Below are 22430 nucleotides of genomic sequence, written 5' to 3' on the forward strand. Positions count from 1 at the left end.
GCAGAATTTATTTTTTGGGGCTCCAAAATCACTGCAGTTGGTGACTACAGCCATGAAATTAAAAGATGCTTACTCCTTGGAAGGAAATCTATTGACCAACCTAGACAGCATATTAAAAAGCAGAGACATTACTTTGCCAACAAAGGTACATCTAGTCAAGGCTATGGTTTTTCCAACAGTCATGTATGGAAATGAGAATTGGACTATAAAGAAATCTCAGCACCAAAGAATTGATGCTTTTGAACTGTGGTGTTGGAGAAGACTCTTGAGAGTCCCTTGGACTGCAAGGAGATCCAACCAGTCGATCTAAAGGAGATTAGTCCTGGGTGTTCACTGGAAGGACTGATATTGAAGCTGAAACTCCAATATTTTGGCCATTTGATGAGAAGAGCTGACTCATTTGAAAACACCCTGATGTTGGGAAAGATTGAGGGCAGGAGAAGAAGGGGGTGGCAGAGGATGAGATGGTTGGATGGCATCACTGACTCAATGGACATGAGTTTGGGCAAACTTTCGGAGTTGGTGATGGACAGGGAGGCCTGGCATGCTGCGGTTCATGGGGTTGCAAAGAGTTGGACACGATTGAGTGACTGAACTGAACTGAACTGAATAAATCTGGAGCCTCTGTTTCTCCACATTACAGCTTTAGCATCATTCCTTCCAAAGAACTCCCAGGACTGATCTCCTTTAGAATGGACTGATTGGATCTCCTTGCTGTCCAAGGGACTCTCAAGAGTCTTCTCCAACACCAAGTTCAAAAGCATCAATTCTTTGGTGCTCAGCTTTCTTTATAGTCCAACACTCATATCCATATATGACTATTGGAAAAACCATAGCCTTGACTAGATGGACCTATGTTGGCAATGTAATGTCTCTTCTTTTTAATATGCTGTCTAGGTTGGTCATAACTTTGCTTCCGAGGAGTGTCTTTTAATTTCATGGCTGCAATCACCATCTGCAGTAATTTTGGAGCCCCCCAAAATAAATTCTGCCACTGTTTCAACTGTTTCCCCATCTATTTCCCATGAAGTGATGGGACTGTATGCCATGATCTTAGTTTTCTGAATGTTGAGCTTTAAGCCAACTTTTTCACTCTCCTCTTTCACTTTCAAGAGGCTCTTTAGTCCTTCTTCACTTTCTGCCATAAGGGTGGTGTCATCTGCATATCTGAGGTTATTGATATTTCTGCTGGCAATGTTGATTCCAGCTTGTGCTTCCTCAGGCCAGCTTTTCTCATGATGTACTCTGCATATAAGTTAAATAAGCAGGGTGACAATGTATAGCCTTGACGCACTCCTTTTCCTATTTGGAACCAGTCTGTTGTTCCATGTCCAGTTCTAACTGTTGCTTCCTGACCTGTATACAGGTTCTCAAGAGGCAGGTCAGGTGGTCTGGTATTCCCATCTCTTTCAGAATTTTCCAGTTTATTGTGGGTCACTTTGAAATGACAATAATTTTATTGACCCCATATCAGCAAAGAGGTCAGGTTAAAACAGAGATTGAGGCAGAGAAATCTGTGACAAATTCTAGAGTGGAACTCTGAACTTAATGGAAGCCACTGCTTATGTTAATTACTACCTACTGGAGGTGGGAAGGGGGTTCAGGATTGGGAACTCATGTACACCCGTGGTGGATTCATGTCAATGTATGGCAAAACCAATACAGTATTGTAAAGTAAAATAAAGTAAAAAAAAAAAAAAAAAAGAAACTTGATTAGGAAGATAAAATTATAAAACAACAGTGATATAACAAGAGTGCACTAATTGACTACAGAAACATCTCCATGCCCAAAATTCTTTTCTTATATTCATTTATTTGTCCTTTTTAAGACTACATTAACTGATCTCCAGGAATTCTCACCAAGTGAAAGAATTGTTCCTAAATTGTATGTTTTGGAATTTTAAATATTCTAATCATTTCAATTAGCGATCTAGGTCTGAACTCGGCTTGATTTTAATTTCTTCATATGGAGGTGGGGGGCCTGAAACTCCAAAACAGGGAACACGAAACAGTTGAGGGTTTTGAGTGTGAAGGTGCATTTCAACAGTTGGAGTCACAGCTGCTTCTGTCCCTGGAAAGAGAAAGGTGGAGGCATAATCTTTCTAGTCAGCATAAAACAGAAGCACGTGAGCTGCCTAATAAAATCTGGCATTTCTTGGATCACTGAAGCAACTGAAAATTATTTGTACCCTTGAGAAAAAATTTACAATCATCTCACTCTCTGCTGTGATATTTTAATCATTATAGCAAGAAAATTTGCTCTCATGCACCGATTAGGCCATCATTGACTAAGCCATCAAGAAGCGTTTACAATTTAACAGCTGAAACGAGAAGAAATATCCCTTTTGGTAGATCAGAAGACAAGATTCCTGTAAACACTAATGGCATTTTAGTTAATGCTCCCATCATGAGATATGCAATCTCACTAGAAACATTAAAGTATTACATCTGAACCTCATTCTTTCATGTGTATGTTCTGTAAACTGCAACTAATGCAATTAATTAATTTCAACATTTGTCGATGATGCATAGTAAAAATATTAAGTTGTGAAAAGTTTGTAATTAAAGTATATACATACAATAAGCAAAAAGCATTCTCAAATTTTAAATTTTGAAATTAAAGGTCTTGACTTAGATTATGCACACTACAAACCATCCAATATAAAAGACATGCATTTTCTTCCTTAAACTGATCACCTTGAGAGATTATGCACTTATTCCAATAGGTTTTTGGGAAATCTTTTATTAGTATTGGCTTGAAAGACTGCTTTAGAGTCACACAGAAAATCAATAGTAATACTTTATAGTCATTTATCTATATTGTTTTCCTTTTTTTCTCAAGGTCTTTACCTTTCTGGGAATAATTTGACTGCTTCTTCCCAAATCAATAACATAATATAAATTCATGACAGCCATAAATTCACCTTTAAAGAAGAAATTACACCCTTAAACTAACCTTTGACTGCTTTTGTGTATTAAAATGAATTGTAACACTATCATGTCCATTCATTTTCATGTTGTCTCTGGCTGCTTTTTCTACTATAATTGCAGAAATTAGTAGTTCCCATGGAGATCATATGCTTGCAAAGCCAAACATATTTCTTGTCTGGACTTTAATACAAAAAGTTTGATGACCCCTTCCTTAAAGGATTAAGATTCTATACCATCAAGGAGATTTCAAAGAACAAGCCACAATTATTAAAATGACTTCAAGAGTAGTTACATAAAAGGCAATAGCTGTATCAGTGGAATCCATATGTAAATTAATCAAAATTATTGCTTTGGAGTGCATTTTATTTATTTAGAATCATGAATTTCCATATATTTGTATTTACTTTATTTTGTATCTCACTGGTTCACAGGACAAAGTACAATAATTTAAATATTAATGTAATATGTAAAGAGTGGAGCCATAGGTAGAATATAAATCTCACCTGCTAGTTCAATACTTTCCTTAAGGAGTTAATTTATTTAATTGAATAACCTAACGCTAACTTATTATGCATTTTTATACCTCAGCTTGCTGTTGTGCAATATCTGTAAAAGCAAGGCTAAATGAATGTAATGTGCTTAAAACAAAGCCTGACATGCATTAAAGTTGACTGTCACTATTATCATAGTGATATTAGCATTTTGTTGTTCTTGTTTAGTCACTTAGTCATGTCCAACTCTTTTGGACCCCAAAGGCTGTAGCACACCAGGCCTCCCTGTCCATCACGATCTCCAGGAGTTTGCTCAAACTCATTGAGTCAATGATGCCATCCAACTGTCTAATCCTCTGTGTCCCCCTTCTCTTCCTGCCCTCAATCTTGTCTAGCATCAGAGTCTTTTCCAATGAGTTGGCTCTTCTCATCAGGTGGTCAAAGTATTATCATTAGCATTATTATTATATATGAAGAACTGTACTATGCTAGGAGTATGCATGCATTTTCCTTTATTGACAGTAATATTTCCCAAACTTTCTTATTTTAATGTTTAAATAATGATTTAATCATTATCCTTATTAAGGTTAATGGCACAGAGATTACTGAATGAAAACTTTCTTATTAAAAACAAAACTTTCTTGTGGTTAGAGCCTTGAATATTTAGGAAGTTTAGAATGATGTAGGCTAGTCCAGATGTCTTGATAAAAAGAGTTAACACTGGCAGAGTGGACTTGCCTCAGTATTTCCCTCCTTTGTGGATACAATTAGTAAACACTGCCCATTTTCCAGATGAACTGCTTCCAGCAAATCCAATACAATGTCAGAGGTAACTTGGCTATCATTGCATCTGGAGTGGTTGACCAGGTTTATTCAAAATAATTATTAGCTTGAATTTATATCCACCAGGGTTTTTATTAGTGTCATGCTCCAGGCAGCAAGATATTGACACTTGCTCTTTATGTTAGAAAAGGTTTAGTATTATTCCCTTACTACAGATTTGCCCATTGCTCTTAAACTTATGAAAACCATAAGGTATTTATATCATAAACAGAATTAAGCTCAGAGAGCTTTTGTAAAATTGAACACATGTCACTTCTCAATTTTTTTTTTTTCAAAGCATGTTTAATGTGATTGGGAAGGAAACAGGCATTATTTTTACCTTTTGACAAATTAGGAACCTGAGAGAGCTCAGTTAAAAATGCCTACAATAATCCTATGATTTGACAGCTGTTGGTTAAGATAACAGTTTGTTGTTTGATTTTGTAAAACCAATACACTCACTGCTAAGTTTTATACCCGGAGTTCAGATTCCCCAAGTCATTAAGAGTCACTCTAATGGACTTGGTTCATTTGAAAATGCCTGTCTTTTTCTTTCTGTTCTGTATCCTTTTTTATATCATGCTGTTCTTTCACATGGGGGTGACTAAAATTGCCTGAATTTGAGTCACCATTCTACCATCTACTCTGTCCCTAATCTCTGCCTTTGTTCCCTCATTTTCAGTGTTCAGAATGACAGTGAACTGTTCATGGAGCTGTGAAAGTGAAGTCGCTCAGTCATGTCCGACTCTTTGCGACCCCGTGGACTGTAGCCCACCAGGCTTCTCTGTCCATGGGATTCTCCAGCCAAGAGTACTGGAGTGGGTTGCCATTTCCTTCTCCAGAGGATCTTCCTGACCCAGGGATCGAACCCAGCTCTCCTGCATGGCAGGCAGACGCTTTAACCTCTGAGCCACCAGAGAAGCTGTAAGGAAGAATAAGTGAGATGAGAAATGTCAAGGAGTAGCCCAGAACAGGACACATGATAAGTGCTCAATGAACATGAGTCGTTACTATCATCATGCCCATCCATGACAGCTTGTGAAAGACTCTCATTCCTTTCCCACAATGAGTCTCAGAATACTTACATGTAGAACACAAGGCATAGGAAAATGACATTTCAAAAAGCATTCCTAAATAAGATAGGGGGAGAGGAGGGGAGGAGAGAGGAGAATAGAGTATGTAAGGATCAGCTTCTTGCCTGACTGCCCAGTCCCTCCTCCCCTTCCCAAATTGGAGTATTCACATTTAATCATTGCTGGAAGACTAGTATTTCTATTTGTCCTGAAACAAGAAAAAGGTAAGATTACTTCTGAAATTGCAGAAGCAATGGAACCAGAGAGATTGGATAGTTGAAATGCAGCATTATCCAGGAGATCAGCCCGAGGAGGAGCCAAGCCAGGATGAGTGTCTCAGGAGAGGTGTCTCTGCTTCTCCTCTACCTCTTTTGTCTTCCTTTTCTCCTCCACTTCCTTGACTCTATTCTGGTCCTCCTCCTCCTCTTTCTCTAGCAATATCTTCTCTTCCTCTTTACCCTCTTCTAAGTATCAGAGGAATTAATTCTTTTATTGGTGCACAAAGAGCTTCATCATAACATGTTATGACATGGAAACATTAGACCTTTTCAGAGGGGAAGGAAAACAAATACGAGCCCTGAGTCAACAAAGAATTGTGAAAAGGCATGATTATTGGTTTAGAAGATTCTCTTGAGGCCTTGGTGTTTGGCTGAGATTCCTAAGGACTTTTCCAGACAGAAGTCTCATCACTGTGATGGGCTGAACTGGTAAGGCCTTCCTTAAACACATTTTACAAGGATTCCTCAGCCAAGTATTTTCCTTCCTCTTTTTATTATTTCTAATCAAGATAATTGACAACCAGAGTCATGTAATATTGTCAAGAATTGCCAGTGAGAAATTGCCCATTTTATATATTTGAACATCAGTAAAGTTCATTCCACTCCAGCCTCTGATAGTCAGTCAAAATTCTCTTTGCCTTTCTCATCTGAGGGCAGATTTCATGGGATCTTGAACGTCAAACCTCTGACCCTCAGGGAAGAAGAGCAGAGCTTTTTAAACTAATATATTCAGCAGAATATGGTAATAACATGAAATAAATTTTGAGGAAATAAAATGAAAGTCTTAGAGGAACCTGGGGCTTATATATAAAATCTCGTCTCATCACTGACATGCTTTAAATGACTTATTTCCTACATTCTATATTCAGGAAGGAAGTCCTATCTGCCCCCTTTTGATCAAGGAATCCAGGAACCTTATTTCATATTCTAATATGTCACCAGTAGTTTGCAAACGAGTTCTCATTTTCCTCTCCTTCTTCTGAACAGTTGCTACAGGGAAGGCTCAGAAGTACAAACTCATAAACTGCAGTGTAGATGGGAAAATCCAGCAGTAGTGGACTTAGCTCCAACCTGGGAGCACAAAATTTTGTGGGACTGTGGAGGCAGAAGCTGTGGTTTGGCCCTTACTTCCCTCTCAGCAATAAAAACATCCTTTAGTATTTCCCTCACTTCTCTTTTGGAGAGTACCTCCTTTTAAGGAAATATTAGATAGGGAGGATATTTGTCTGGAGAAGTCAAAGTATAATGAGAATTCAGTGGAGAAAGGAAATTTGCTGTGGGTCTGGGTGTGTCAGATTGCCTTATAATATTAGCTCCCTGGAGTTTAATTCCAGAAATTACTAGTTAAGAAGAGGTGACCTGGGGCTTCCGTGGTGGCTCAGGGGTAAAGAAGCCACCTGCAATGCAGAAGATGCGAGTTTGATCCCTAGGTTGGAAGGTCCCCTGGAGAAGGAAATGGCAACCTGCTCCAGTGTTCTTGTCTGGGAAATCTCATGGACAGAGGAGACTGGCGGGCTACAGTCCATGGAAGTGCAAGAGTCAGACATGACTTAACGATTAAACCAACAAACCAATGACTAGAGATCACAGAGAATACCACTTCCTGAACTATTTGTGTTTTGTTTTGGAGGGGAAAAATAAGAATGGCAAGAAGCATAAGTCTGGGAGTCACATCCACATCCAAGATGATGTGAATGGTGGTTCTCTACCTATATACCCACCCTGAACATCCATAGGACAGGATGGGAGACAGGCAGTGGGTGGGAAAATCACCATAGGTGAGGACAGAAATAAACCAAAAGAGGCAACTGAAAGTGTTCTCTACAATGGACATCAATAGAAGTGAACGTGGTAATGCCATTTAATGTGAAAAAGAGTTTAAATGTTCTTGCAAAATACAAGAGTGGAAGCTACACCCCAGAGATTAAGAAGGAACAGATAGAATGAGAAAGAGAATAAGGAAGGAAATGAGGGTTCTGGACAGCGAAATCCACCACTGAGGAATCACCCAATGGAAACATCTGGCGGTTCAAGATATAAGGCTGTGGTTAGTGTCCAGGAATGAGGTGACCAGCCGTGTGTGTGTGTGTGTGTGTGTGTTGAGTATACTGTTTCTCAGTCGTGTCTAATCCTTTGCCCTATGTGCCCTATGTAACTTTTCATTGCTCATTATCCTCAATCCTGGAAAATCTGGAGTATATTAGTTGACCTGCAACAGAGATTTATGGGGTATATTTATACAGCAGAGTGAGAAAAATAGATAACATCCTCTAAAGGAAGTAACCGCCACTTCTCTGAGTTGGTATTTTAAGAATTAGAGGTCGTATCTGTGAAACCCCTGGCCTAGTGCCTAGTACTTTGTCAGTGTAAATTAAATTGTGAAGCATTATCGCAGTCTTGACTCCTTTTATCACATTCATACCTGTCAGGGAAGTTCAGAAAATTCAAAAGCATGTATGTAAACCATCATCCAGGAAATATAAAAATATTAGATACATGGGGATTTAACTGTGGCACATAACAGTATAACTGGGTAGCTTATTTACCAAAAATTAAAAACAGATTTTTGTTTTGTTTTAACGCTTCAGAGTGAGAGGATGGCTAAGACGACCAGTGCAGATTCTCCTCTATAGTAGCTCAAATCAAGGTGGAAGAAACAGAGTTGTGTTTATTGAATACCTCTTGTTAGATAAAGAAAAATAGACCAATGTGACCACATTGATCCCTTTGACCAACATATTCTGCTTGAAGTTCAGTGACCCTATTTCTCTATACACTCAGTGGAAAGTGCTGCTGATTTTAGAAGAAAAAGCTATTTTCATTGGAGAATTTAATTATCCTTTCCCAAAAAATCATTTTTCAAATTAACAATGTGTTTCCCTATTAAATAATAACTTAAAAAAATTAACAGTGAATCCAATCACTAAATCTTAATACTGAGTTTTGAGATTAAAACACTTCAGTTTATTTTTAACCCACTTCCTATTTGGCTGTGAGCTTTTCCAGGACATCTCCCACTCTCTCTGTTGAAAATCTTATGCTGACCCAAGTATTTGAAGGGCAGCTGTTAGTTTCTACCACTCTAGAGGCAACTGTAATATACAATGTAGTGCCTTAGAAGGAAAATCTCATAACAGACAATCTCTGGATGAGGACAATGCTTAACGCGAAGATATAAACTGTCAATTGTCATCTCTCAGAAATCAGAAAACTGTCATTTTTCTACTTAAAGCTGAGGCTGGAGATTACAAATAACTCAAGACCACAATTTTCTCCATTTCTTACCTCTTAATGCACACTAAAAAAATAGTAGAAAGACAGGGTTTGGGAGTGGGTGTGGGGAGCAGGAAGGATCAGGAGACTGCCAATGTGTCTGGAGAGAAAGGACATGAGTACTGACACTCACTCACACAATCCAAAGTATTTCAGGCTCTGCACTGGAAGCAGACAATCTGAAAAGCATTATTCGATATTAGTGCAGGTAAGTGAGGCATGGCAAGCATTGTAAATGAACACAAGGCGACAGATGGACATCGAAAGCCCAGAGATACTCTTCTGTACCTTAAACCCTGCTTTCACCTGGAGCGGCCAGCCCTGTGTACCCTTTCCCTTCTGCTTGTTGACTGAATGTTTAGGTTTAGGTTCTGTTCCCATACTCAGCTCTGAGTCACTCCCCCAGGACACGATTTTTCTTTTTTTGGAGTCTTCTTCTGAAGTTTTCTCATTTAGACTCTCTCCCCAGTGCATGCCTTTGAGTCCTCAGTAAACTATATCTTGTTCTATGTTTACAAATTTGTTTTTCATAGATTAACTTTTCAACTCACACAAAACTATAAGGTTTCCAAAGAGGACATCTAGAAGTGTGTAAACAGCTTACCGTAAACGGAGTCCAAGTCTCCAACAGCAAAAACAGCCATGATGCGTCTTTGGGGACCATTTTTGAGTCTCCTCAGGCAGCACTGGAGGCAGAAGATCACTGTTCCACAGAGAAGAGCCACCAGGAAAATCAGCAGCAAGAACCTGACGCCAGAGAAAGCAGGGGAGGACTGAGATGGAACATGTCTTCCTGGAAAGGTGCAAAAACTCAGCAAGCCTGGCTGTAAGGAATCTGTGAGGCCAAATTCCTTAAACAAACCCCTATCATCTCTCACACATTTTCACCGGCTCTGGAATCTTCTCTGAGCCCAGAGTGGGGTAGTCTTGCCAGGTAATCTTAATTGTTTCCTCTTTAGAAATTGGAGATTTGTTCAAAGGAGCAGCATTTTAATTCCTTACATTCATCCATTATTGCTTCCATTCAGTTATCCAGCCATTCATTCAACTAGTGTGTGTGTAAGTATGTATGTGTGTGTGTGTGTGTGTGTGTGTGTGTGTGTGTGTGCACTCTCTCAGTCAGATCTGACTCTTTGTGACCCCATGGTCTATAACCCAACAGGCTCCTCTGTTCATTGAATTTCCCAGGCAAGAATACTAGAGTGGGTTTTCATTTCCTGCTCCAGGAGATCTTCTCAATCCAGGGATCAAACCCACGTCTCTTGTGTCTCCTGCTTTGGCAGGCAGATTCTTTACCACTGCACCACCTTCTAGAATGTAAGTGACCAAATAGATTTTAGATGTTGGAGGTGGGGAGTCAAAGGTTGACAAGACAGGGTTTCTGTCATTGAGGAACTAACCACTAACTGCGATGTTTAGTTTGAGAAATACAGAAGCCAAGATTTAGAAATTTATAACAACTTTTTTTTTTTTTTTGGTCTTATCCTGAATGTTTAAGGCAAGAACTAAAATTGGTGGATGGGTCATTTTGAGAGATTTCAGGAGAAAGATTTCACCTTTAAAAATATCCAACTTGGGAATAAACTATCATTCTTAAAAATAGTCAGTTCCCTGTCATAGGAAGTGTTTAAGTAAACACTGGCCAATGACCTGAAGCTGATGTTTCTATGTATGTTAATCCACATGATCTCTAAAGTTTTCTTAAGCTGTATGATTTCATATGCTATCTCAATTATTTAGGAAAAGGAGTATGTATATACCACCAAAGATTTTATAGCACAAATTGAGGATGTCCTTACCAGATATACCAGCCATTTGTGTAACGATCTTTAGAGTTCGTGCACCTGGTGTAAAGGAAGAGCAGTTAGTGCTAGATCTCTAGATTGACAAAGCTTATTCTTCTGGACCACAGTATTTGTTCTGACCACACCTGTTTCCTCCACAATCACCTGCTCACTGTACGCCCCAGCATAATTAAACAAATATTTACTGTATGTCCACTTCATTTAAGGCACTGAGAATACAGCTAATTGTGAATCTGTCAGACACAGACAGATAATTGCACTGTAATAGGGTTGATTCTAGAGTTATGAATACTGTTGTGCATTGAGAAGAGACTTAGAATTCTTTGGAATGCAAATTCTCCAGGGAAAGTTCATGATCTCTATTAACCTTTAACATCTTGGTAAGGAATAGCAGGCCTATAACCTAGTTGAAAGTGAAAGTGAAAGTCGGTCAGTCGTATACGACTCTTTGAGACCCCATGGACTATACAGTCCATGGAATTCTCCAGGCTGGAATACTGGAGTGGGTAGCCTTTCCCTTCTTCAGGGGATCTTCCCAACCCAGGGATTGAACCCAAGTCTCCCACATTGCTGTCGGATTCTTTACCAGCTGAGCCCCAAGGAAAGCCCAAGAATACTGGAGTAGGTAGCCTATCTCTTCTCCAGTGGATCTTCCGGCCCTAGGGATAGAACCAGTGACTCCTGCGTTGCAAGCGGATTCTCTACCAACTGAGCGATGAGGGAAGTCCAATAACTTGGTAGGATAAAGAAATTATAATAAAAGGAAAATGAGTGTGTGTGGTCACACATACCATTCACCAAGGAGTTAGAAGTTGATTTTCAGGATAGTCAAACTATTTGTGTATCTAGGCACAGTTCAATTATTCTTGAATTAACATTTAAAAGGTGACACAAAACCAAATTCCATAGTGCAATTTTCAGGAGGTTTAACTCCCCAGGGATAGACATTTAAGTGCTATTCATTTTAGAGCCCCCTTTCATGTCAGACACGTGTACTGAATGTATGTTTACTGAGGAACCTTTTTCACACCCTGGTGTAGATGCTGCTGTTAAAGTATTCTGAGATTAAACAGTGGAAAACTGTTCATCACAGCCTGGTAACTTCTGAGATGAGCTATGCTTAATCATCTTTGTTAAAATAACACTCAATACTTTTCAACTTGAAAGCATTCATAAATGTCAGCCAATTTATTGCTCTCAGCATCTCTAAGGAGGCAGTGTGTCATGTTTATCATTATACTATTCAGAAATGACTTTTAACACATGTGAAGTGTCAATTTAAAACTTTTATTGCAAATGTTTAAGACAAAAGTCAAACTTAAACAACAAGAAGTTTGGAGGGGGGCCACCTAGAGGGTTTAGCCAAGTACATAAGTTCAAATGACAGAGGGAAAAAATGGGAACTGAAGTATGAGTTTAAAAAGCATCCTAAGATGAGAGATCAATCAAGGATTTTACAAATAATTAATGGCACATCCTTGTAAAGAAATATTATCCATTCATCAAAGAGAATATAGATTATATTTAAAATGAAAGCTTTGTTAAATAAAATAATGCAAAGATCTCAGTTCTACTTTGTATATTTTCTTTTGCACAAATACACTGATTTCACTAACTAGGTATTATACAGTTAGTACATATAGATATGGGGCTTCCCTGATGGCTCATATGATAAAGAATCCACCTGCAATGCAGGGGACTCCAGGTTGAATCCCTGAGTAGGAAAGATACCCTAGAAAAGGGAATGGCTACCCAATCCAGTATTCCTGTGTGGATAATTCTATGAACAGAGAAGTCTGGCGAGCTACAGTCCATGGGGTCATGTATACACCAAGTTACTAAAAATACCTGCTTCGTTTGAAGATGGTATTGTGAGGCACTTAATATTTTCAACATTTCTATATTGTTTGAATTTTTGTAATGTACATGCATCACTTTTGTAGCCATAAATTTTATAAATAGTATATTAAATATATATATATAATTGAATGTAGTATCCCACTTTCAAAATATGTGTAAGAAAATTTTCTTGGTGTCCTGATCCAATAATAGAGCACAAGAGTCTTGGTTTTCAATCTTGAAATGTAAGCTTATAACCAGAGAGAATGGATTGTTTCATCTTCCTCTGTGTATAAAACTCTGCTTCTCTTCTTACATTTAAAAATAGATCATATACTTATTGAAATGCCAATTCTAAATATTAACTACCTCATTTCATTTCTTAGTTCTAATATTTGAGCCAATTAATATTTTTTCTAGTGCTATCAATTATCCAAACTTATTTACTTTACTTCCTCTTTCTGACCCTGTGCACAAATTGTTGAAGTTACTAATAGCAATAAAATGGTCAGAAAGCAGTTAGCTGGAGAAATGCAAAGTGATCATATGATTTCACAATTGCAAGCTCCTTTGGGATCACTTATTTCACCCTTAAGATTTTTTCACTGTGCATTGTGATTTTTCACTGTGGGAAAATAAGTGGGAAGGTCACCAGCTGACCAAAGAACTTAAATTAGAATATAGGTCTTTTCACTCACTCCCTACCATCATTTCCATGTCTTTCTCAAGTTTAATTTTTAAACAGTAGCAATATTTTAAATACTTAAATTCAGGTGCAAGATCTTCAGTGTAGGAAAAGTTACATTTTCTTAAACAAAGTTGTTACTCAGAGATTTATTTCAGTTCAGTTCAGTTCATTCGCTCAGTCCTGTCCGACTCTTTGTGACCCCGACTCTTTGTGACCCCATGAACCATAGCACGCCTGGCCTCCCTGTCGATCACCAACTCCCAGAGTCCACCCAAACCCATGTCCATTGAGTCAGTGATGCCATCCAACCATGTTATGCTCTGTCGTCCCCTTCTCCTGCCCTCAATCTTTCCCAACATCAGGGTCTTTTCAAATGAGTCAGCTCTTCGCATCAGATGGCCAAAGTACTGGAGTTTCAGCTTCAACATCAGTCCTTCCAATGACCACCCTGGACAGATCTCCTTTAGGATGAACTGGTTGGATCTCCTTGCTAGGAGATTTATTTATGCTTAGTCAAATTCAGATGAGAATGTCAAAAAGAAAAAAATGCAGGAGAAATTAGAGCAGATTATAATTTTTAAGGAAGGAAGACATTTTCAATAACCAGAACCTTCTAGAAGTAGGTGTCACCATATACAAAAGTAAGCTCGAATAGATTAAAGACCCAGATGTGAGACTGGACACTAAAACTCCTAAGGAGAAACATAGGCAGAATCCTGTCTGACATAAATCACAGCAATATCTTTCTTGATCCACCTCCAGAATAATAGAAATAAAAACAAAAATAAACAAATGAGAACTACTTAAACTCAAAAGGTTTGCACAGCCAAGGAAACAATAAACAAAACAAAAAAAGAAAACCCACGTATTGGGAGAAAATATTTGAGAATGATGTCACAGAAAATGGATTAATCTCCAAAATGTACAAACAGTTCATGATGCTTAACAACATCAAAACATCCTAATAAACAGATGGGCAGAAGATCTAAACAGACATTTCTCCGATATAGATGGCCAAGAGGCACATGGCCAAGATGTTGAACATTCATATTATTAGAGAAATGCAAATCAAAACTACAATATCATCTCATACCAGCCAGGATGGTCATCATCAAGAAGTCCACAAACAATAAATGCTAGAGAGGGTGTAGAGAGATGGGAACCTTTCTACACTGTTTGTGGAAATCTAAATTGGTACAGCCATTATGGAGAACAGGATGGAGGTTCCTTAAAAAGCTAAAAATAGAGCTACCATATGACACTGCAATCCCACTCCTGGGCATATATCCAGAGAAAAACATGATCCAAAAGGATATATGCTCACTGAAGCACTGTTTACCATAGCCAAGACATGGAATCAAGCTAAGTATCCATCAAGAGACAAATGGTTTTAGAAGATGCAATTTATACACATAATGGAATATTATTCAGCCATCAAAAGAATGAAACAATGCCATTTGCAGCACCATGGATCGACTTAGAGACTGTCATACTGAGTGAAGTAAGTCAGACAGAGAAGGAGAAATATTGAATGACATCCTTTAAACACAGAATCTGAAAAGAAATGATATAAATGAACTTACTTACAAGAGAGACACAAAGACTTAGAGAATGAACTTATAGTTGCCAGAGGGAAAGATGAGGGAAAAGGATAGTTATAGATTTGGGGATAGGCATGTAAACTTTGTTATATTTAAAATGCATAACCGACAAGGACCTACTGTATAGCACATGGCACTCTGCTCATTGCTATGTGTTGGCCTGGATGGAAGGGAAGCTTGGGGGAGAATGGATACATGTATGTATAGCTGAGTCTTTTTGCTGTTCACCTGAAACTATCACAATATGGTTAGTCAGCTATACCCCCCATACAAAATAAAAAGTTTAAAAAAGAAGTAGGGGTCAAGGGAGATAATTCTTTTCCCTTTCAGAACAGCTAGTGCCCTACTATGATTTGTGGAGAGGATTCCTGCTCTGTAAGGACAACAATTATCTCCTTTGACACCTACTTCTCTTTTAAAATACTTCTTATTTGGGGATATAGCCAATCTTAATTTTCTTTTCAGTGCTGAGAATCTGTGGACCTAAGATTAATTACAAATTCATTAATTTGATAAATAGAAGAAAAGCTCGGAGTTGTTCCATTGGCTCCTCTACTAGAATTATCCATAATTTCCTATGCTAGGCATTTTTCTAAACCAACAATTATATAATTTCATGTGAATTAACTCACTTTCACACTTAAAATTCTATAAAGTAGAATCACACTATTGTAATTCTCACTTTACAATTGAAACAATTCAGTCCTGAAGAGGTTAAGTAACTTGTCCATGATAACCTAGTTAGAAGGGCCAGAGGCAGGCTGTAAACCCAAATGGTCTGGCTCTGGAGCCCATGTTTCTCTTACTACCATGCAGCACTGCAACCGGGAATAGTAAAAGTCAGTTCTAGCCTCATATTGCTGTGTGGTATACTGCCTGAGTGCATTCAATATCCCATGTTACAAAATGTTTCAAGAAAATATTAAAAATAGAAAAAAAAAGTGAGACCTCAGATAGTATCAGACAAAAAGAATAAGCCAGAGTGAGATCAGTTTGTAAACTGAATGTAGTAAATCCCATATATAAAATTAGAACTCAGCTTCAGATCTGGTTTAAACTTTCTAGCAGTTAATAGGATAAAAGAGAGAATAGGTAATGTAGTATTCTCTAAAATTAATAAAAACAGGCAACATTATTCACCACACGCCCAACGATTTCTGATATAGTTATTCCTTTCTTCAGGGGATCCTCCCAATCCGGGGATTAAACCTGGCATATTCTTTACCATCTGAGCCACCAGGGAAGCTCCAGAGAAATGAGAGACAAATTCAAACTATGACGCTTCATAAATAGGCTGTGTTTAACCACAAGAGCAATGTTTTTCATAGTACTCTTAGAATGTAAACACAATAACAAATTTCATGGGTCCTTTTTGTAAAGATCATCGAAAAAGCTAGAATCCAATTTAGCTACAATAATTTGGGGGAGTGATGGGTGCCTAATCGTATCACCCAGAGACTAGTGACCTGACCTAATTAATTTCAGGGTGGTAAATTGTACAGTCACCGAAAGGACGGATGGATCATGCATCCCTCAGGTATGTCACCAGGTGTGTAATTTTATCTACATGTTGGATACATAGTGTGGTCTGTGGTGAAAATCTCAGGCTCAGGTGTCATTTGTGAGCCAGATCAAAGCTCTGCCTTTTACTTGCTTACTTTTGAGCAAAATACTTAACTTCCTTAACTCAGTAATATGGCAGACTATCATCAGCAATGTATTCATGCAATTAATTTACAGAATGCTTATGGCTTTAGTTATGTTTCATTAAATGCCCATTTTTGTATGCACATGCACATCAATATATTGGTTATTTCTGGGAAAAGGGAAGATTAAAGGTATAATTATGCAAAGGGCCTCTGTCATGTTTTATTCCATACATTAAATTACTTACAATATCTAAATTATATACAAAAGCTTAGCAATGTGCTGTTTCTAATAAATGCTATTATAAAAATAAATTGAGCAGGTTTGATCAGAAAAAAATTGTCTTGTGTTTGAAAAACAATTTAAATAGAACTAATACTAGAAAATGAAGATCATGGCATCTGGTCACATCACTTCATGGGAAATAGATGGGGAAACAGTGGAAACAGTGTCAGACTTTATTTTTTTGGTCTCCAAAATTACTGCAGATGGTGATTGCAGCCATGAAATTAAAAGACTCTTACTCCTTGGAAGGAAAGTTATGACCAACCTAGACAGCATATTGAAAAGCAGAGACATTAGTTTACTGACTAAGGTCCGTCTAGTCAAGGCTATGGTTTTTCCAGTGGTCATGTATGGATGTGGACTGTGAAGAAGGCTGAGCGCCGAAGAATTGATGCTTTTGAACTGTGGTGTTGGAGAAGACTCTTGAGAGTCCCCTGGACTGCAAGGAGATCCAACCAGTCCATTCTGAAGGAGATCAGCCCTGGGATTTCTTTGGAAGGAATGATGCTAAAGCTGAAACTCCAGTACTTTGGCCACCTCATGCGAAGAGCTGACTCATTGGAAAAGACTCTGATGCTGGGAGGGATTGGGGGCAAGAGGAGAAGGGGACAACAGAGGATGAGATAGCTGGATGGCATCACTGACTCGATGGACATGAGTCTGAGTGAACTCCGGGAGTTGGTGATGGACAGGGAGGCCTGGCGTGCTGCGATTCATGGGGTCGCAAAGAGTCGGACACGACTGAGTTACTGAACTGAACTGAACTGAATACTAGATTCCCACAAACACCTTCTTGTGGTGACAAAAGATTTGAGAAACTGTGTCTATTTTCAATACATTCAGTATGTTTACTTACCTTCTACCAGCTCCCTACAAAATCAACCGCTTTCTTACCTTCTCTGTCTTTATTTTCTGCTAATTTTCATTATATCTGAAGCGGGGTTTTTTGTTTGTTTGTTTTTATTCAAAAGTAGTGATATTAAACAATGGGTACGTGCTCAGTAGTGTCCGACTCTTTGCAACCCCATGGACTGTAGTCCACCAAGCTCCTCTGTTCATAGAATTTTCCAGACAAGAATACTGGAGGGGGTTTCCATGCCCTTCTCCCAAGAATCTTCCCTACCCAGAGATTGAATCTACATCTCCTGCATTGACAGGCAGATTATTTACCACTGTGCCACTAGGGAAGCCACTAAATAATGACAAATATATTAATAACAGACATGCAAATACAAAATGATGTAGCCAAAAGTTTTGTACTTAAGTACCAGTTTAAGTCTGGTAGTTAATTTGTTACTATCTCTCTTTGGGTCTCAATTTTTCACATGAAAAAAACGCTAGTAGCTTCAGTGACTCTAAAGTTAGCATATAAAGTTCTCCAATACCATATTCTCCTGTCATGTTGATGATGGAGTTAGATTCAACACTTATGATTTTTCCAGTTAAGAATTTCTTCATTCTAATGGGAATGCCCTGGCTTCTCAGTAGTTAGGACTCCATATGTCCGCTGCTGGGGGCCTAGGTTCCAATCCCTGGTTCGGGAACTAAGATCCTGCAAGCCGTGCAACATGATCAAAACACAAACAAACAGTTTCATTATTCTAGTACTCTGGGTCAAAAGCAGAAGATGAAAGGGCAAGATGAAACAGCCACAAGGTCCAAAATTAAACAAACCAATAGTCAAAAGTCCGTTATGTCACCAACCCCAGAAGACAGAGGAAAAAGCAAGTCCAATATCAGTGCAAAGAAACAGCAGTGGAGAAACATGCAGTAACTGAAAGAGAGGCACATACTTAACAAGCAGATTATCAATAATGGGATGATCCACCAAAAACAGGTGAAGGATTCCAGTGCCAAGGAAAGCATCCCACCCAGCATGGCCTCTTAATCTAGAGACAGGGCCCAAAGACCCAGCCTAGAGGGTAACAATGATAATTAAAACAGCTAGTGGCAGTGAGGACTGCTCCCAGAAGAAGACAGCACTTGGCAGAAGTGATTTCTGACACTTGCACCAGTCTCAGTATGTTTCAGTTATCATTAATCAGCAGCAGCTTTATTAATGACAGCCTCTCCCCATTTCCAGAATAGAATTCTGAGAAGCATTAAGCCTATAGCACAAAAAAAATGAGAAAACTGAGTCAATTATTTACATAACTTATATCAAAACACTTTGAAATATTATATAGGTTATATCATTGTTTGCTTATATTTGAAACCAAATTAGCCAGAAAACTGTCTCCCATCATCTCTGTGTCTTAACACATGTGGATGCAGTCATAAAGGAAGACATGAATTTAAAGGACATCTAAAACCTCCAGGATGGAGAACACAGTGAGCAAAAATACCTTGAAATCAATGAGGCCCCTTATTTTTATTTAACAAAGCTGACCACAATGAAAGTGCATCTTTTCTGCTTTTAGAAAAATGGAGCCATTTGCATTTAAAAGTAATGTACTTTTTTTCTCTCTAATAATTGTAATGATCATTTGAAACTCATTTTGTGCTTCTCAAATGACTTGAGACATTTTTAGTCTTCAGATTTTGAAAATGCTGAATAAAACTGTGGAGCTTCTTGTTATTTACTTACATTTCATTTTCTTCACATGGTGTGTCTGATAGCACCAACTGAAACACATGTTTAGAACAATAAAATCCAAACATTTCATCAGTCTGATCCTTTAATACAAACAATGCCTAGAGACAATGGGGGTTTATATCACTTCTTTTTTTTTTTTTTAATTAAAAACTCTGTAGCAGAATCTATTGGTGCACAGAATTTTAATTGAAAAAAATCTCTGGGTAGATACTTCAGCTCAGCAGTGACAGGATGTATATATTGTGAGCCAGATTCTTATCCTACAAATCACCAGAGGTGGGTGTGAAAACACTCTGATTTGTCTATAGGCAGATTTTGCTTACTCTAAGGAGCTTTTGTGCACCTTGTACTTTTGCCTTGTTTTCACATTTTAGCTGAAGGAAGGAGCGTCATTACTTGTAAATATTATTTTCACATGAAGGAATCAAGTTCCTCGCATGAAAACTGGGGTGAAGTCCATCCCATTAGCAATAGTGGATATTAAATACATGCAGGAAGGAGAGATTTTTAACTGCTCTAAGGCTAAGGTCCACCGAGGCTCCATTGACATTCTTGTTGAGATTTATGTTTCTCTGTTTATCAAAGAAGAAGGAAGAGCTAATAACCTTGATTGCTTTGCTTTGAAAGACTCAAACCATAAGTATTCTAACACAATTATCTTAGTCCTCTGTGTTGAGTCTTCTAGGTTACAACAACACACATCACAGAGGAAAGAAAGTACTACTATCTAAAGGATTTGTTTGTATATTTGTTATTCTACTGAACTGAGACGCTTTTTCAAGTATAACGAGAAAAATCATTAAATGTCATTCATAGGTAGCCCCCAAAAGTATGTTAATGAGGTCAGTGAAGCTTTTATTTTCCTGGACCCTAATATACAAATATCAATACAAGTAAGGAGTTAGAAAATTTAAAATCAAAGACTGGAATTTCATGCGAGACATCTTTTTTCTCCCCTTAATCCTGAGCTCATCTTCTTTAGCACCTCCTATTTACTCCACCAAGCTTATCTGGGCAAAGAGATTTGTGGAGCTGCAGATGGAGCCATGAATTGGCCATCAGAGAGAGTGGTAATGAACAATTTATAAGCACAGAAAATGTGTTGTACTCTCTTTTGCTAGAATGCTGCAAATAGACTTGCATACTAACTGAGAGGAAAGTAAACATTCCTATTTTGTCCATAAAGAAAGTTTATTTATGAGTAGATGAAATGATTTAGGATCTAGCTTAACAGATAAATGAAGACAGCATTTCATTCTTAAGTCAATTCCTAGTCTTGTGTGCTGTATCTCAGCAGGAAGTACACAGTGTGACATTATTGCCCCCTCGCTTCCAATGTTAGGCTTTGGACTCATCATGAAATAGGGAGTCTTAACATATTTCAGACATAAATCTTTCAGATACATTGCATTCAAGTAACACTGATACAGAAATGCAGATATTAGAATGATAGAGCAAAGAAATCAAAATAAACTCTAAGATGATTCCATCTGCATTTTTCAGCACTGAAAAGTCATTGAGCCTCAAGTATGGCTCAGGCAACAGTAAACCTGCCTTAATTTAATCCTACCATAGCATTTTATATCAATAGCATTGCTGATTTTTAAAAATGTTATGGCATAGCAAAGCTAAACAAAGATTAAATTGCATCATATTATTTCAGTAGCAATCAACTTAAATAAAGGAGACACAGGAATAACACCATGACCAGCTTTCTTTATCTTTAACCAGTAAATATAACTAGTCATATGATTCTGATAAGGCTTTCTTAAAGGAAATTTCTAAACATCAGAGGAGTTGTTACCCAAATCACAAATCTATTACAAATCAGATCCTTAGAGTAGTAGCTTTGAAAATTATTTCCCCAAAAGAGAGTTGGTTACCTGGAATAGTGGCAGACACAAGATTCCTGCTTTTGAGATCACTGAAGTATCACTTAAAAGTCTGGATCTCAACATACTTAAAGGACAAGCAGCTCAAGATAGCGGTTTGTCTTCTGCGTTTATCTCCGTCTTACTCAGAACTTGTTAACTTCTCTACAAGTCATGCTTCCTGCCAGAGTTGTCATTAATGCTGGCTCTTTGTGACTGGTTAAGGACATGCCAGGGGCAGTAATTTGAGGTGCAAGCTCACAGGTACTGAGAGTTCAAGGAATTTCAGTTTAAGGTCAGAATCTTGATAATGTTTGTCAAGCCCTTAAAAGCCAGGGTTGGCCAGGCTGACCGTAAAACTAGCTGGCTGCAAAAAATAACTTAAAACATTCAAGCACATGTTTTATTCCAGGGTACTTCTGGGTTTTTTGTTTGCTTGTTTTTCAGAACTTTTATTTGGAAAATTTATTTTGTTTTCCACCCTTTGTTGGCCCTCTTTTCTCTTCCTTTCCTATACATTATTTTCAGGCCCAGGTCTAACCCAACCTTGGGTATAAAGCTTTCCCTGTGCATAATAGTTGCACCTTATTTTTAAACAGAGCATATTTCAGTATTTATTTAAATGAAACAACTCCAACCCAACCAAGAAACAAAAAGTTTACAAAAATATCTAGGGAAGTTCTAAAAAAGAACAATAAAGTGTCACTAAACTACTATACATTAAGGCATTATAAAAGTATAAATATGTACAAAAATTGGTACTGCACATGTAAACAATAAGATAGATACAACAGAATAGCAAAGCATTGATTATTCAGTGGTAAAATTCTCACCTCTCACGCAGGAGACCAGGGTTTGATTTCCAGCTAGTGCAAAGTACATAATTCCATTCTTTTGGGCTTCCCAAATAGCTCAGTGGTAAAGAATCCACCTGCCAAAGCAGGAGACATGGCTTTAATCCTTGGGTCAGAAAGATCCTCTAGAATAGGAAATGGCAACCCATCCCAACATTCTTGCCTGGAAAATGCCATGGAGAGAGAAGGCTGGCAGACTACAGTCCACGGGGTCACAAAGAATCAGATACAAGAATTCAGAACAAGATGTTGCAGTGCAAGCCCCAGTGCAGTTCATGAAATCTAGTTCTAATTATAATATATGGATTCATTTATGATCATATACCTAAAGAGCACTAGAAACAATTCAGCTGCTTTAGTTATCTAAACTACTACT

The 22430-nt window shown here is 38.0% G+C and overlaps 1 protein-coding gene across 1 annotated transcript; it reads right to left on the minus strand.

Annotated features, from left to right (window-relative positions):
* Positions 1 to 1784: 1784 nt before the first annotated feature.
* TMEM207 (transmembrane protein 207) lies at positions 1785 to 21397 on the minus strand. The gene is made up of 5 exons (XM_040253238.1): positions 21213 to 21397; positions 19321 to 19358; positions 10668 to 10712; positions 9473 to 9615; positions 1785 to 2071 (listed from the first exon to the last, which is right to left on the minus strand). Exons 1-5 carry the CDS (start codon positions 21285 to 21287, stop codon positions 1923 to 1925), a joined length of 450 nt encoding a protein of 149 aa, XP_040109172.1. The 5' UTR covers positions 21288 to 21397; the 3' UTR covers positions 1785 to 1922.
* Positions 21398 to 22430: the final 1033 nt, after the last annotated feature.

Source organism: Oryx dammah, unplaced genomic scaffold (genome assembly GCF_014754425.2).
Source record: "Oryx dammah isolate SB20612 unplaced genomic scaffold, SCBI_Odam_1.1 HiC_scaffold_2, whole genome shotgun sequence".
Taxonomy (NCBI): Eukaryota; Metazoa; Chordata; class Mammalia; order Artiodactyla; family Bovidae; genus Oryx; species Oryx dammah.